Source organism: Tachyglossus aculeatus, chromosome 9, assembly GCF_015852505.1.
Source record: "Tachyglossus aculeatus isolate mTacAcu1 chromosome 9, mTacAcu1.pri, whole genome shotgun sequence".
NCBI classification, from domain to species: domain Eukaryota; kingdom Metazoa; phylum Chordata; class Mammalia; order Monotremata; family Tachyglossidae; genus Tachyglossus; species Tachyglossus aculeatus.
In genome coordinates this window covers 61,476,779-61,495,244 of record NC_052074.1, presented here as the reverse complement: position 1 = coordinate 61,495,244, position 18,466 = coordinate 61,476,779, and the positions used below count along the sequence as shown (strand labels likewise).

Sequence of the window (18,466 nt, the reverse complement as noted above, 5' to 3'; positions counted from 1 at the left end):
TAAGTGCTGGGTTAGATACAAGCTAATCAGGTTGGATAGAGTCCACGTCCCACATGGGGCTCACAGTCCTAATCCCCATTTTACAGAGGAGGTAACTGAGGCCTAGAGAAGTACTCTCCCAAGTGCTAAGTACAGTGCTCAGCACAGAGTAAGCACTCAATAAATACGACTGAATGAATAATGAAAAGTAACGTGACTTGCCCAAGGTCACAGAGCAGAAAATGGCAGAGCCGGCATTAGAACCCTGGTTCTTCAGACGACCAGGCCCCTGCTCTTTCATCATCATCATCATCAATTGTATTTATTGAGCGCTTACTGTGTGCAGAGCACTGTACTAAGCGCTTGGGAAGTACAAGTTGGCAACATATAGAGACAGTCCCTACCCAACAGTGGGCTCACAGTCTAAAAGGGGGAGACAGAGAGCAAAACCAAACATACTAACAAAATAAAATAAATAGAATAGATATGTACAAGTAAAATAGAGTAACAAATATGTACAAACATACATACATATGTTTTTATGTGTATGTTTTCATACATACATATATTTAGATCACATTGCTTCTCTGTAATCAATCACTCTGTGTAATCTTGAATCTCAGTTAGTGGATCTCCACTTGAGATCCCATCTAATTTGGCCCTCCTTTTATATTCTCTAACCCCTTTACTCTTCTTCACTATTCCAGGGTCAGAAATAAGTGTAATTAATAAAGACTAATCAATTAATACATGTCTTAAGCTTTGACTTTAGGCCAAGTGTCGTATAAAGGCTGGGGTAGATACACTCTCTAGTCTGTAAGATTGTTGTGGGCAGGGAACACGTCTACCAACTCTGTTGCATGGCATCTTCCCAAATGCTTAGCACAGTGCTCTGCTCATAGTAAGCGCTCAATAAATAACATTGATGACAGTCAAAGTTGACAAGTGTCTGTTCTCCATGAGGTTCAAAGTCTTAGGTATTTAACCTCCACTTTACAGGTGAGGAAACCGACACAAAAAAGTCAAATGCTTTGTCGAAAAGGTCACAGGGCAGGCAATGGCCTAGAACACAAGGGTAATGAGCATAATAATGCTAATCCTTCTCCAGTCCAAGTCAGCAAGAAGACCCCAGGCTCACAAATTATGTGAGTCCAACAGGAAGAAATAATAACAGCATTTTTTTATGGTATTTGTTAAGCACAAACTATGTGCCAGGCACTGTATTAAGCACTGGAGTAGATACACACTAATCAGGTTGGACACAGTCCATGTCCCGCATTGGGTTCACAGTCTTAATCCCCATTTGACAGATGAGGTAACTGAGGCACAGAGAAATGAAGTGACTTGCCCAACGTCACACAGCAGACAAGTGACGGAGCCGGGATTCGATCCCAGGTGCTTCTGACTCCCAGGCGGGTGCTCTATCCATTAGGCCACGATGCTTAATAATCATAATAATAATGATAATGGCATTTGTTAAACAATTACTACTTGCCTAGCACTGTACTAAGCACTGTACTGTGGGCAAGGAACTTATCTACCAACTCATTCATTCATTCAATCGTATTTATTGAGTGCTTACTGTGTGCAGAGCACTGTACTAAGCGCTTGGGAAGTACAAGTTGGTAACATATAGAGACAGTCCCTACCCCACAGTGGGCTCACAGTCTAGAAGACTCCCAAGTGTTTGGAACAGTGCTCTGAACACAGTAAGTGCTCAATAAATACAATTGATTGATTTATTGATTGATATAAGATAATCAGGACAGACACAGTCTCTTGTCCCTCATGCGGCTTGAAGTCTAAATAGTGGGGGGAATATATACTGAATCCCCATTTTACAGGTGAGGAAACTGAGGCATACAGAAGTGAAGTGACTTGCTCAAGGTCACCCAGTAGGCAACTGGGAAATCCACGATCAGAACCCAGTTCCTCTGAATCCTGAGCCCGTGCTCTTTCCACTGGGCCACACTGCTTCTTTGCAGCACGTCAGCTAGGGCTCTCAATAAATACGACAATGAATGAATAGAGAAAAAGGGCAGGGAGAGGCATGAAGGGTGAGATGAGAGGTCTTACGAAAGCTTCTGACATCACCAGCAGAGTTGTACACTGTAAATTAATTAGAAAATTTGGCTACACTCATTAAGATTCAGCATGACCTAGTGGCCGGAGCACAGGCCTGAGAGTCAGAGGAGCCCACTGTTGGGGAGGGACCGTCTCTATATGTTGCCAACTTGTACTTCCCAAGCGCTTAGTACAGTGCTCTGCACACAGTAAGAGCTCAATAAATACGATTGAATGAATGAATGACCTAGGTTCTAATCCCGGATCTGCCACCGATCTGCAGAGTGATCGTGGGCAAATTCATTCATTCATTCATTCAATCGTATTTATTGAGCACTTACTGTGTGCAGAGCACTGTACTAAGCGCTTGGGAAGTACAAGTTGGTAACATATAGAGATGGTCCCTATGGGTGCGGGCTGGGCTGTAGAAGGAAAGAAGGGAGGTCTCAGGTGCCAAATGGGGATTAAAGCTGTGAGTCCCGTGAGGGACATGGGCTGTGTCCAACCTGATTGCCTTGAATCTACTCCAGGGCTTAGTACAGTCCCTGGCACATACTAAGTGCTTAACAAATACCCTTAAAAAAAAGATTCTATGGCTATATAACTGGCCACATCAGAATCAAGGCATCCCTACCTAATTCATTCACCACTGAGAATAGGGTAAAAGAGCAAGATGTTGACAATTCCTGATCTCCATAAGAATATAAGCTCCAGGATCACTGATCATTTTAATCACATTTATTGAGTGCTTACTGTCTGCAGAACACTGTACTAAGAGCTTGGGAGAGAATGATATAACAATAAACAGACACATTCCGTGCCCACAATGAGCTTAGAGTCTACAGGGGGAGACAGACATAATATAAATACATCAATTACCGATATGTACATAAGTGCATATTAAAATCAAACCCTAGGACAAGAGTATAATAAAAGACAGTTATTTAATTGTTTTCACACACTTCTGAGTATTTATTTAGCCTCTAAAATATTAGGAACTTCCAATCCTGACATTGTTGTGGCAACATTCTGACAGACGTAAGAAACATTCTCACGGTGCCAGGATGAGATGATTAAAAACAACGCCATCCGAAAAAGGAAGCAAGTGCTTATCTAATTTCATAGTTTATGTTGACTCTATTTGTTGACGTTGGATTAATTACAGATAAACTACAAAACTGACTTTAAAAAAAAAAAACCCACATGCTGCAAAAGGGTAACTTCCGTCTTTAAAAAACAAAGAAATCTTTGTTGGCTGATACCACTGTACGTTTTCCTGTGATCATGACATTTGTTAAGCACTTACTATATACCAAGCACTGTACTAAGCTCTGTGGTGGATACAAGCAAATCGAGTTGGACACAGTCCCTGTTCCATGCAGAGCTCACAGCCTCAAAACCCCATCTTCCAGATGAGGGAACTGAGGCACAGAGAAGTGAAGGGACTTGCCCAAGGTCACACAGAAGGCATGTGGCAGAGGCAGAATTGGAACCCATGACCTTATGACTCCCAAATCCATGCTCTGCCCAGTACATCATCCTGCTTCTCTATCTGCCAATAGCTTATTTATCCTGAAGGCAAAGAAAAAAGATGAAGGAAATTGTCCATTTTGCATAATGGTATTTGTGAAGTTCTTACTATGTTCCAGACACCATACCAAGTCCTGGGGTAAACACAACCTAATCAGGTTGGACCCATTCCATGTCCCACGTGGGGCTCACAGTCTTAATTCCCATTTAACGGATGAGGTAACTGAGGCACAGTGAAGTGACTTGCATAAGACAAGTAGTGAAACTGGGATTAGAACTCAGATCCTCTGACTCCTATGCCTCAATGCTTCTCTTGCTGTATTCCCCCTCCCTACTTACTTATTGATCTCTGTCCCATCTGAAGATGAGAATATTTGAGTGATGCTGCCCTAACCGCTATCACTAATATCACTTTATTTCCCCCTCCTAGAAGCCCTCCCTGAATAATCTCTCAGTCCTTTCTCCTATTTTCACTCCTTTCTGTGACACAAATACTTACATCTGTATATCATAATAATAATAATAATTGTGGTATTTGTTAAGTGCTTACTATGTGCCAGGCACTGTACTAAGCTCTGGGATGGAAAGACCTGGGTTTTAATCTCGGCTCCACCACCTACCTGCTGTGTGACCTTGAGGAAGTCACTTCACTTCTCTCAGTCTCAGTTCCCTCAGTGGCAAAATGGGGATCTGAAACCTATTCTCCCTCCTACTTAGGCTGTGAGCCCCATTTGGGACCTGATTATCTTGTCTCTAACCCAGCGCTTAGTATAGTGTTTAGCACATAGCGCTTAAACAAATACCACCATTTTGCTTAGTCTTTCATTGTGAATGTGTGTACTCGGGGTATATAGAGGGCCTTGATTTTGGTTGGTATCCTGTCTACCCACTTCCTCTGTGAGCTGTTAGATAGGAGTGGGGCTATTAATTAGTTTAAATAACACACCCTGGACAAGATACGAGTTTCCTGGATTGTTAACTTTACACTCCCTCCAAGGAAAATACACCGGTGACATAAAGAAAAGTGTCCCAAATGAAGGGGAAAAAAACCAGTGACTGCACTCCACCAATAAGAACGTCAACCGTAAATCCATTAACGTGCCTCTTATACACCTCTAGACTGTAAGCTCATAGTGGGTAGGAAACGTGTCTACCAACTCTGTCATGGTCTCTCCCAAGCTCTTAGTATGGTGCTTTGTGCACAGTAAGCGCTCAAAAAATAGCACTGATGACGATGATGCACATCTCCCTCTCCCAATGCCTATGCTCTGTGAAAGGCAAATTGATGCCATCACAGGCTAGGGAAACAATTTTTGATTCACCGTAACCTTCTGGCATTTTGTGCGAGGCTTCAGTTTCTGTTGGAAGTGTTGCTCCCACTTAGGAAAAATGTCAAAATTACACACCTTGCAAGGAGTTTAAAACAACAAAAATGTTTAAAACCACCAAATTATGGGCCTAGGAAACTTAAAAAAATGTTCTTTTCACTATTTTCAGCATGTTCACTCTTCAGCGAATGTGGTTTCCTTAAATCTCTGAACTGTTCCTTTAACCTCCAGGCCACAGAACACCATGCCTATAATCTGATTTGCTTTTTCGATCCCACTTCAGTTAGCCTGCAGACAGGATAGGATCGTGGACGGGTTTCTGATTTCTTTATATTTTGTTTCATGGGCTATTTAATGTCAAAGAAGGACAGTTGAATCCCTTAAAAACAATCCATCTGTCACATACAAAGTGATGATGCTTTTTTTTAAATGACCAGAGAGTCATGTACTTAAAAAAAAAAAAATTCCCAACACATTTCAATAGGGTTTTTTTGCCATCCCTCTAAACTGTTTTTGTCATTCAGGCTGCAATGCCCACATTTCAAAATTAATGGACTAAAGCCCTCAAAATAAAGCAAAGAAATTGAGAACTCTCATTTTATTGCTAGCACACAATCATAGCCTTAATTACTCAAAAAAAAAGTGACTAAAATGTTCATAGGATTAAATTATCTCCCCAAAAACGTTAGAAACTATCTCAATTGGTTGCATTTATCTCCAGTAAAAAGGCAAAAGACTGCTTTGCCAATGCAGACAGTACTAGAGTTCAACTTTTAAACTCTGCCCTTTCCAAAGATCTGCAAAGAATAAAGATACCATTTAGCGGCTCTTTTGAAAGGCAGTGCTAACTTTCCAAACTTGGCAATTCTTCCAACTCTCGGATTGAAGGATACTTTAGGCTAGTTTTAATAGAGCTTAACTTTCAAAACCTTACTACCACATCAAAACATTTTACCATTTGGTCTTTGAAAATATGATGTTTAGTTAATTGAAACTTATTTTCCTCTAAATTAAGAGTTTAAATAAGTATTTCACCATAAATGCTCCAGGTTAACCGGATAAATTTTTGTTAGTTAATCATCAATATTTAAGCAGAAAGCAGTGGCGCGGCATTTCACATGCTTTTATTGCCCAACTCCACTAAATCGCTAATAGACAGCAATGGGATTTTAAAAATAATTCCAGCAGTTCACGATAGCATGTTGAAATTGCAGTAAACGGGCTACCTTTAAACAATATCAAATAACGCTCTGCACTTGGCTGGCACTAATATCTAAACATTATTGATTGATTGTTTGATTATAATAAAAGTGTAGAGTGGTCAACAATTCAAAATGGGGATCCGATACCTATTCTCCCTCCTACTTGGACTGTGAGTCCTATACGGAACCTGATTATATTGCATCTAACTCAGCGCTTAGTGCAGTGCTTGGCAGGTAGCATTTAAACAAATACCGCCATTTTGCTTGGTCACCAATTCAAATGTAAAAATGCACAATATTATTTCTACAGAATGCACCATTCAAGTACAATGACTGGGAATCAAGTTAGTAGCCTAGGATTTATGTGCCTATTTTATATCATTTATCTATTCCTCCTATCTGGGATTTATTTCTGTCTCTCAGCTCATTTGAAGGATCCTAGAAGCAGCAATAGGCTTATTAATTCTATTACACTCTGCCAAGGGCTTAGTACACAGTGGACACTCAAAAATGATATTGATTAGGCAAAAATAAAGTTTAATGAGCCCAATAGATGAACGCATCAATTACGAAAGTTCCAATAAAATGATGAAGATGTGACAACTGAAATGGATTCCTTGGGCACATAAAAAACAATAGTCAGACCAAAACTCAGTAAATATTAGGAGTCATAAAGAAGGTAAAAAAGCAAACAGCAGCAACTTTGGAAATTTTCATTCCTAAAACTAGTTGACTCGGATACTGTATCGTAGTCCAGTTATAATTAGATGGAGTAAGGCATTAATCGATCAATGGTATTTAAGTAATCAATGCATCATATTCATTGAGTACTTACTGTGTGCAGAGCACTTGGGAGAAAACAATCTAACAGTTCTGGTAGATATTTTTAAGCATTTTTATCTAAATTTAGTGATTTAAAGAAGTTTAAATTAGTAGTTTACAGAGAAAGATACAATTTACACTCAGTTGCTAGAGTACTCCATTTAGGAAGAGTGTTTGTTTCATGTGACTAACTCTGTGAAAGCAATTGCAGGGGTCATATCACATCACCACTGGATTTCAGGCACACTGATATCCTGCACAGATGTCTAAACGTTAGCGATGGCGTAGTTTAGTTTGAACCTAGGAAACAACAAAAGCAACCCATGGGCACACAAAATAACCCCTAAAAACAACAGAAACGCAACAGAACATGTAAACAATGGTCAGTGCTACTAACTCCTTCTGATATCTGGCAATGATTTTACGTGCAGTCTTGATATAAGCCCTCCAAGTCTTGCATCTATACTGTTAAGCACATTATACACAAAAATAATTTCACTATTAGCTGCATCAACTTAAGAAGCAAGAAGGCCTTAAACGGATGAAAAACCAACAAAAGGTTTCTTTTCAAGAGCAGCTAATTCACTAATTGTATATATCAATCCTACAATTGATAAATACAATTGATATTGTATATGATCACCACCTAACACATTATGGGAGAAAATGTATCTTCATTTTCCCTAGGAAGAGCTACTAAGGAGTATTCTTTATCAAATTTAGATCAGTCAGACCTAATTTCTTCTCAGTAGCCTGAAAATGAGATTTCAATAAGATTCTCATAATAAACCAGAAAGATCTTGAAAACTGAACAAAACAGTCTAATCATAAGAATAAAATCTAGTGATTTTAAGGGTTTTTCTTCCCAAAAGCATTAAAATCACTCAATATAGTTCTCAAATACTTGCAAATCACTTTACTGTTTAAAGAAAAATGCCATTCGATTAAAATAGCGTCCCACCACCATGTTCTAATAAGAAATGGCTTCTTATCAATTGCCTTACTGGTTCAATCTCCTTGGCTTTCTGACTCGCCTGTTTCAGACTCCTTCTTTTGGCTTCCAGAAGTTCATTTCTCAGGATTCGAACATTTTTCTCTCGCTGCCAGGGCTGACCACCTCTGGCCTTGGGCTACCCGAATTTGTAGCAGGCACAGCGTGGCCTCTGAAATACAAAGCCCCGCAGGACAACTCTCCAGCCACTTTTCCCCTCCACTGGTCACCAGTTCACCCACCAAATGAAATGGGCTTCTTGAGAGAAAGGGCCTTGTGAGAGAAATCTTACTCAGACTTGCTGGCTGTCTTCACAGGAAGCCAGTTCCCAATAGGACTCAAACCTCAAAGGAAAGAGACAGACTGCCCAGAAAAGTCCCAACCTGTTTTTCAAATGAGATCTGAATGCTGCCATTTGTGGCTTGCCCTCCTTTTTGTTTCTGTGAAAATATCCCAAATCTTGCTGTTGAGGGGGAGGAAATTGAGGCAACATGGTATTTCCCTCCTTTATCCATTGTTTTAAACCCTCTTTACAAGTCCCAAGAGAGGGAGGAGGTTTTGTGGAAGCATAACACTATAGAGTTTTATCCTTTTTTTTAAAGACTATTTGGAAGAGAAATTACTCCCATCTGCACTCACAGCCTTCTAATGCAGTCAAATGAACTCAATTGCTCTATAAGGTGATAGTAGTTGGAATTTGTGTACACCTCAAAAGCCTCACTTCTTTAAACCTTTCTTAACAATATGTCCAAGGAAGTACCAACATCTCTGGGCTTTGTCATTACAGCCCTGAAGAAAGGGAAGAGGTGCTTATCAAGTAACTACTGCAGCCAGCTGAGCCGACGAAGCAATTTGGAAATCTAATTTTCATTCAATCGTATTTATTGAGCACTTACTGTGTGCAGAACACTGTACTCAGTGCTTATCCCTGCTTTGGAGGAGAATAATAATAATAATAATTGTGGTGTTTGTTAAGCGCTTACTATGTGCCCGGCACTAAGCAATGGGGTGAATATCAGCAAATCAGGTTGGACACAGTCCCTGTCTGTCCCACATGGGGCTCACGGTCTTAAGTCCCATTTTCCTGATGAGGTAACTGAGGTCCAGAGAAGTGAAGCAACTTGCTCAAGGTTACTCAGCAGACAAGTGGTGGAGCCAGGATTAGAAACCAGGACCTTCTGATTTCCAGGCCCTGCTCCATCCACCAGGCCATACACTTCAGGCTTGTTGCCCAAGAGTTTATGTGGGACGACAGAATAATCCCTGTATCCATCTACAAAGAAAGCAGCTCCCCAAGGCACAGCGAGGTAGTTCTTCATTCAATTCTTTCAATCATATTTATTGAGCACTTACTGTGTGCAGAGCATTGTACTAAATGTTTGGGGGAGTACAACACAACAATAAAGAGACGCATTCTGATTTGCTTCTGATTTACCCCACACACAGATACGCATCTTTGATCTGCGTCATTTGACAATGAAGGCAGAGATGTGGAATACACAAAATTCCCATTCTTCTCCTAGGGAGGAGGCAGGGAAGGGAGAAACAGAGTTATCACCAGACCACTCTTCCTACATCTACTCCTAAATGCACCTGAGAGATACATTTGGGAAAAGCCACTAGAACCAGGGATTCATTCCATCCAAGACTGTAAACTTATCCTCTAGAATGAAAGCTGCTTGTGGGCAGGGACTGTGCATACCACCTCTGTTATATTGTCATATTGTATCCTCCCAAGAGCTTAGTACAGTGCTGTGCACACGGTAAGCACTCAATAAATGTGACATTGATTGACTGATTGAAAAAAATACCATTGATGATGAATTCTTGCAGGCATATGCCTAATTCTGCCAGATAGTATGTTGGAAAGGCAAAGGGAAGGAGGAAAAAGAAATAACAGGGGGATAGAGAAGCTCTCAAAACTGCACAGAATTAGCATCAGGAGCTTCAAAAGAGAGAAAAGATCTGACTGCCTAATGCAGAAAGGTCCATTATCTTTAAATAGCATCAACTTGACCACAATGCTTTAAAAAAAGAAGCTCTAATACCACAGGTTTCTTTTTTATAGACTGGCTATTGTGAAACTGAAAATACACTTGCACAATATCTTCATTCCTGGAATATCAAAATACTTCCATTAGCCAGGGCATTTTGTTTCATTTTGTACGCTTTTGGCATAATCCAGAAAGCAATCTGATTAAATTCCATGTAGGATTGATTTGGGATTTTTTTTGAAATACCCATATGCGTACTGGACTCACATTAGTGGCATCTTCTTTGAGTAAGGAGGACAATCATCATTATCATGATACATTATCATTATATAACTGTGGTACTGTTAAGCGCTCACTGTGTGCCAAACACTGTACTAAGCACTGGTACAAGGTAACTAGATCCCACCTGGGGCTCACAGTCTGAGGGAGAACAGGTATTGAATCCCTATTGTGCAGATGAGGAAAATGAGGCACAGAGAAATTAAGTGACTAGCCCAAGGTCAAACAGCAGACAAGTGGCAGAGCCAGGATTAGAATCCAAAACCTCTACCAGGATCATGCTCTTTCTTCTAGAACAGGCTGCTTCCCTACAAAAATTCACGTACTTTAAAAAGTAAATTGACCTATACGACCTGACAAAGCCCTACGTCATAGTATCCAAACAGTGGACCATGATTCAATCCAACAACAGTATTTATTGAGCACTTAATGGGTGCGGAGCACTGTACTAAGCACTTTGGAGAGTACAATACAACAGAGATGGTAGACCTGTTCCTGCCCACATGGAGCCCAGAGCCTAGAGAGGGAGACAGGCATTAATGTAAATTTTGGATATGCAAATAATGTACATAATTGTTAATCAATTATCGTTATCATTATTATATTTGTTAAATGCTTACGAGTAGTGTTCTAAATGTTGGGGTAGATACAAGTTAATCAGGTTGGACACAGTCCCTGTCCCACATGGGGCTCAGTTTAATTTCCTAATAATCCTGAGATCACAGTAAAATCAAATATGGTAATAGTAAGTACTCAATAAAGATCACTATCAATAGTACTGAGAAGCTTCCTGGCCTAATGGAAAGAGCAAGGGTCTGTGTTCTAATCCTGACTCCACCACTTGTCTGCTGTGTGACCTTGGGCACATGACATAGCTTCTCTGTGCCAGAGTCACTTCATCTGCAAAATGGGGATTGACTGTGAGCCCCAGGTGAGACACGGACTGTGTCCAACCCGATTATCTTAGATCTACCTAAGATACCTTAGATCTACCGGAGAAGCAGCATGGCTCAGTGGAAAGAGCCCGGGCTTTGGAGTCAGAGGTCATGGGTTCAAATCCCAGCTCTGCCAGTTGTCAGCTGTGTGACTTTGGGCAAGTCACTTCACTTCTCTGGGCCTCGGTTCCCTCATCTGTAAATGGGGATGAAGACTGGGAGCCCCCCGTGGGACAACCCGATCACCTTGTGACCTCCCCAGTGCTTAGAACAGAGCTTTGCACATAGTAAGCGCTTAATAAATGCCATCATTATTATTATTACCCCAGAACTTAGCAAGACAATGCAAATCCAAGATCTTCAGTGGGGTTTTTATGGTATTTAAGTTCTTACAATGTGTCAGACACTGTGTACTAAGCTCTGGGGTAGATACAAGCTAAACAGGCCTGTGCTCTATCTACTAGTCCACACTGCTTCTCAGAGTTCTTGGCCTAGTGGATAGAGCATGGGCCTGGGAATCAAAAGGTCATGTGTTCTAATTCTGCCTCTGCCACTTGCCTGCTGTGTGACCTTAGGCAAGTCACTTCACTTCTCTGTACCTCAGTTCCCACATCTGTAAAGTGGGGATTAAGACTGTGAGCCCTATGTGGGACAAGAAATGGGTCCCACCCGATTAGCTTGCTTCTACCCTAGCGCTTAGAACTGTGCCTGGCACATAGAGAAGGAGCATGGCTCATTGGAAAGAGCCCGGGTTTGGGAGTCAGAGGTCATGGGTTCTAATCCTGGCTCCACCACTTGTCAGCTGTGTGACTTTGGGCAAGTCAGTGTGGCTCACTGGAAAGAGCACGGGCTTTGGAGTCAGAGGTCACGGGTTTAAATCCTGACTCCTCCACTTGTCAGCTGTGTGACTTTGGGCAACTCACTTAACTTCTCTGGGCCTCAGTTCCTTCATCTGTAAAAATGGGGATTAAGACTGTGAGCCCCACGTGGGACAACCTGATCACCTTGTATCCTCCCCAGCGCTTAGAACAGTGCTCTGCACATAGTAAGCGCTTAACAACTGTCATCATTATTATGATGATGATTTCTAGACTGTGAGCCCACTGTTGGGTAGGGACCGTCTCTATATGTTGCCATCCTGTACTTCCCAAGTGCTTAGTACAGTGCTTTGCACACAGTAAGCGCTCAATACAATTGAATGAATGAATGAATGATGATGATGATTATTATTATTATTATAGTAAGTGTATAACAAATACCATAATTATTCTTTGGTACTTTTATAGCCAAAGCACCTTACATTAGTTATTTTAATTTGCTCCTTACAACCCCTGCCTAGCGAGGTAGGGTTCAGGTATTCATTCATTCAATCGTATTTATTGAATGCTTACTGTGTGCAGAGCACTGTACTAAGCGCTTGGGAAGTACAAGTTGGCAACATGTAGAGACGGTCCCTACCCAACAGCGGGCTCAGTCTAGAAGGGGGAGACAGACAACAAAACAAAACATATTAACAAAATAGAATAAATATGTACAAGTAAAATAGAGTAATAAATATGTACAAACATATATGCATATATATATAAACAGGTGCTGTGGGGAGGGGAAGGAGGTAAGGCAGGGGGATGGGGAAGGGGAGGAGGGGGAATGTTATGTCTATTTTACAGATGGGGAAACTGAGGCACGGGGCAGTTAAGTGAGTTCCCCCAGGCCACGCACCAGAGAGATGGGGCTAGAACACGGGATCTCTGACTTCTAGGGCCGTAGCTCTTCCAGAGCCACACTGACTCCTTAAAAGTGTGGAAGGAGACTTGTACGCCCCTCTCTTCTCCCTTTCCCCAGCCGAAGAAATGAAGGCCTGCCACAATCTGCTTTAATCAATCAATCAATCGTATTTATTGAGCGCTTACTGTGTGCAGAGCACTGTACTAAGCTTTAATCTTGAGTTTGCTTAGGAAGATAGAGGGCCCTGCTCCAGAGAAGCAGTGTGGCCTAGTGGATAGAGCACAGGCCCGGGAGTCATACGGACCTGGGTTCTGATCCCGGCTCCGCCACCTGTCTGCTGTGGGACTTTGGGCAAGCCACTTCACTTCTCTGGGCCTCAGTTACCTCATCTGGAAAATGGGGATTAAGATGGTGAGCTTCACGGGGGACAGGGACTGTGTCCAACCCGATTGGCTTGTAACTACCCCAGTGCACAGAACAGCGCCTGGCACATAGTAAGCACCTCACCAACACCATAAAAAATTAAAATTAAAAAAATGACTGCCAAATACAAGCTTGTTGTAGGCAGGGAAAATGTCTCCTGACTCTATTGTACTGTACTTTCCCAAGCGCTCAGTGCAGTGCTCTGCATATAGTAAGGGCTCAATGAATACAGTTGATTGATAAAATAAAAACCTTAAGGAGAGACAATGTTAGTACAAGTCACCGTTCATTCATTCAATCGTATTGAGTGCCTACTGTGTGCAGAGCACTGTACTAAGCGCTTGGGAAGTACAAGTTGGCAACATATACAGATGGTTTCCCCTGCATCTTCTAGGGGGACTTTCCCAAGTGCTTACTACAGTGCTCTGCACACAGTAAGCGCTCAATAAATACGATTGAATGAACAAATGCAAGGAGGGAAGAAAGCATCAGGGAGGTGATGAACCCACAACTCCTCCTATCTAATCATTCAATCCATGAGTGGTATTTACTGAGCACCTACAATATGCAGAACATTGTACTAAGCGCTTGGGAATATTCGGTATGCTATAGTTGGTAGACCTGATCCCTGCCTTCAAAGAGCTTATAGTCCAGTGCATTTAAGCTGATATTCTATTGCCTACAGAGATTCCTCAAAATGCCCCTGGTATCTGATTTCATAAACTCTCTAGGGAACCAGAATGAAAACTCAGTTCTTTAAAAAAATCTAGACTGAAAGCTCATTGTGGGCAGGGAACCTGCCTACCAACCCTGTTATATTGTACTCTCCTCGGCACTCAGTACAGTGCTCTGTACACAGCAAGTGTTCAATAAATACGATTGACTGATTAATAATCCACCCCTTGTCTGCTGTGTGACCTTGGGCAAATCTCTTCACTTCTCTGTGTCTCAGTTACCTCGTCTGGAAAATGGGGATTAAGACTGTGAGCCTGACATGGGACAGGGACTGTGTCCAACCTGATTATCTTGTATCTACCTCAGTGCTTAGTACAGTGCCTAGCACATAGTAAGCACTTAACTGATACCACAGTTACTATTATTAGTAGTAGTTGTTGTTGTTGACAAGGAGCGTGGCTCAGTGGAAAGAGCACGGCCTTGGGAGTCAGAGGTCATGGGTTCTAATCCCAGCTCCGCCACCTGTCAGCTGTGTGACTTTGGGCAAGTCACTTCACTTCTCTGGGACTCAGTTACCTCATCTGTAAAATGGGGATGAAGACTGTGAGCCCCATGTGGGACACCCTGATTACCTTGTATCTTCCCAAACGCTTAAAACGGGGCGTTGCACATAGTAAGCGCTTGTCAAATGCTATCATTATTATTATTGTTCCCCCAGTGACAGCAGGGTAAACTTAAATTGTAAACTTCTGAGGGCCACTATAACCCCACAGATCTGGGGAGACAAGGGATGGGCGAAGGAAAAAAGTGCTAAATCCTATATTGGTGACAGGTGAATCTCAGGTGTGTTCATCAATTAGAGGATTCACAGCTGTGAAGTGTTACATTTAAAATATATTCAGCAATGGGCTCAGAAACAACATGAAGTGAGATTCATTTTGGATTGAAGGACTCTCAGAAAAATATTTCATTTTGGGCCAAATTTGTTTTCTCTATTCAGGTAAACCTACGTAGTAAGGAAGAGTATATAGTTCAACCTCAGTTATTTGTCACGATCATTCCAGGTATATCAAAATGCAGGTAGTCAGGGAAATATCTGGATTTACTTAATGTGCCATGCAAATCAGGTTAGCCGTTTACCAAGGATAGCGATTGATTCCAGCTCAAAATACATATGAAATGACAAAAAAGAGGAAAAAAAAAGCCCCCACTCCCAATGGACAAAACTGTTCACTAAATTAACAAGCCAGGTAAACTGTACATCCAAGTAAGTAGGGATTGGATAAACAAACAGGAACTGTAATTTTCAAAGGGAGACTAATTAAAATGTCAGTATGCATTGCAAATCACCAAAATGATCAAATACAAAAACTCAAATGCCACTGTACAAGGATATATTTAGCTGCCATTAAGTTACCCCTTCTGGTAATTTCTATGTTATAAACTCTACTGGTCAGCTTAAACGAAAGCCTCTCTTGACAATTTCCAACATTGGCTTTGATCATATCTACACGCAAGTTAAAAGCATAAGAGCAGAATAAGAGCATCATTTTCTTTTCACCTACCTCTTCCATCTCAAAGGAGTCCTTCTGCTGTGTTATTATATTCCTTATGGATGGATTTGGAATCGGTATGCACTGTTCTTTATCTGGTGTAGAAGTTTGCACATACAGGATTTCACTGTTGTTCTCTGGCTCGCTATTGGTAGACATGTTGAAATCCCCACTGAAGTCAGAGGAACTTGCAAGAGCAGATTCTTCACTCGGTTTATTCTCCCAGCTCTGTGATTCAATAATTTCTTTATCTTCAGCACCTTCAGCTCCTTGGTTGACATTACTATTTAATTCATCAGAAAGTTTTGCAGCATTACAAGTATCCATGTTTGCTGGATTTCCCGATACCTCCTCCTTTACTGTAGCCAACACTGAAGGCAAATCTTTCTTTTTAAAAAGCTTTTGCAATTTCTGTTCATTCTTCACCTCACTTTCTTCAGTTCCTGGAGAAGTTGTAATTTTTCCCTTTTCGTCACCTGATGAAGGACAATTCTCCCCTCCCTGTTGATTCCCATATAAATTCAGTTTGGATAATGTTTTCATCAAACGACTTGCAGTGTTACTGCGAGTTAAAGGAGGAGGAGAGTCTGTTTCCTTATTAGAGGCCACAGAGGAGACACTGCCAATTCTTTGCAAAGGAGTCCCAGAAACTTGGGAATATAAGGAAGAAAAGGCATTTGCCACAGTAGTAAGCACTTCAATCTGACGAAAGCGACCTACAAAAAGATAAAAAAAAATGTATATACACAATAAGCTTGTTATGGGCAGGGAACATATCCACTAATTTTATTGTATTCTCCCTAGTGGTTAGTCCAGTGCTCTTGAACATAGTAAGTGCTCAATAAATATAATTGATTGATGCATATATGTGCGTATATATATTAGGCTTCCCTTGTGTGTGGCATTAACGCTATCATTCAATAAGTGAGGCTCAAAAGGCAAGAGACTTTTGCATGATTTTTTAAACCAGTATTGAGACTGCAGATTTCCCGAGCCTCATGAAAAAAGTTATTCTTCATTTACTAGACCACCTGCTTTTTCAAGATCAGCTCACAGATGCTGATTATAGTATGATGATTTTTTAAAAGGACACACTGAACTAGATTTTTACTATTAAAATATTCCAAAGAACATAAAAACTGAAATACATACAAAAGGAATGTAAGCATTTAAGACTAGAGCAGAGGCTGAAAGTATGAAACGATGTAATGAGAATTGACTTGCTTTAAATACTATTTATAGAGCTCAGGAAAACACCTGAAATTGTAGACTCTGACTTCACTATTGTTTACAAGGGAAACTGCCCCTGCCTCTCTGCCTTTCTACTTCTGGAACTAAAGCACGCTAGTGAGTTTTTCTGACTATTACTAAGAATAAACATCAGCAGTTGATAATACCCAAATAGCCCCTAAGCAGAACGATACCAAAACCACCACCCACGGATGAGTCTTTTTAAAGAACCATGATAATTATGTTTATCCAAAAATAAGAAAAATATAGCTATTCGCACTCTAGTCTATGATTCACTCTAAAGGAACAGCTCAAACCCTTCTAATGGACTACTCAGTGCATTCTTATTAATTTAAAAATGCAAAGATAGAGAACAGGAATGTATATAATCTTTGCTATGGTAACAGAACTGTTCAATCACTATGCCACTGCTATTTCATTTTTTTAAAAACTTACTTGTTAAAGCAAAATTTGGATTTTCCACTTCCATCCGTTGCATTTGGGCACTCAGAAACACCTTAATATCGATTCCTCTGGCAAATGATGAAGAACTAAAGAATCTTGATGGAATTTTTGAAGCGATATCTGGTTCATCTCTTCCAAAGCCAAGATTGTAAAGAATTTCTTCAGGATCTTCCTCATAAAGTTCCAGCAATTCAGACACACTACAGAAAAAAGAAAAACCAAACCTGCATAGTAACTGCAATAAATTAGCTTAAAGGACTCCTTAACTAGTAAGTTACAAGTTCATCATTCATCCTAGATTTCTTTTTCTACAGAAGAAGCATTGTATAAAATCAACCTTCCCCAGTTATTCTCCCCGTAAGCCACATGTCTCATCAGGGCTACTATTCTTTCATTCATTGTTATATTGTACTCTCCCAAGTACTTAGTACAGTGCTCTGCACACAGTAAGCACTCAATAAATACGACTGAATTAACTGACAACTGCGATACGCAATACAAAAGCCAATCACCCTCAAAGAACTACACCCCAAACCAACCCAAGCACGATTACATTAGATTCAGCACCTTATCTTTTTGTTCATAGTAGGAAAGTGAAGAAGAGATCACTCCAGAAGGACTGAGATCTGGGAGATTGGAGGAGTCAGGTAGCAAAAAAACGGGGGAAAAATGAAAACGGAAAAAAAAGAAATATCCTATAACGCCACCCTTTCTAGCATGAAGAGCTCAAGAGTCCTAGTTTTCCCGCTGTCACGGTTTCAGGGGCACTTTGCACAGATACCACATGATCTTGGGGATGAGGAAAACGGGGTGGAGCCTGGTCCTGCTTTGATCCCTTTATTCAGTGTGCGACCGAAGGGGAATAGATAATGGTGTTTTCGGCCTTCCTTTCATGGGAGACGGTGCATTCAGTTCATACTTCTCACGCATTAGAGCTTGTCCACTCATTCTGGCATCGCTGCTTTTATCTGTCCAAAGTGAGGAGTCCCTAAATTATATTCCACATCCCTCTAGACTGTAAGGTCGTCATGGGCAGGGTACATGTCTACCCGCTCTGTTGTACCCTTCCAGGCATTTAGTAGGGTGCTCGGCACACAGTATGTGCTCAATAAATACCATTGATTGATTCCATTGCTAGGAATACCTTGAGGTTGGCTCCAGAAGGGTTCGAGGCCTCCAACCTTGAGCTAAGGTCCCCCCAGTTTAAGCTCTTTCCCCCAATCTCTAAAAGGTTTCAATTTTCCTCAGGTTGCCAGCTGAGCTCACCAATA

General features: G+C 41.1%; 1 protein-coding gene across 4 annotated transcripts in view; it reads right to left on the bottom strand.

Moving 5' to 3' along the window:
• The window catches only part of ITPRID2 (ITPR interacting domain containing 2), a 70,830-nt gene that overhangs the window by 41,826 nt on the left and 10,538 nt on the right, over positions 1–18,466 (bottom strand). For all 4 annotated transcript variants that reach the window (XM_038751102.1, XM_038751103.1, XM_038751104.1 and 1 more), the window contains 2 exons: positions 17,187–17,395; positions 15,513–16,216 (listed from right to left, as the gene is read on the bottom strand). In XM_038751102.1, coding sequence (XP_038607030.1) covers positions 15,513–16,216; positions 17,187–17,395 — 913 coding nt within the window. The remainder of the gene's footprint in view (positions 1–15,512; positions 16,217–17,186; positions 17,396–18,466) is intronic.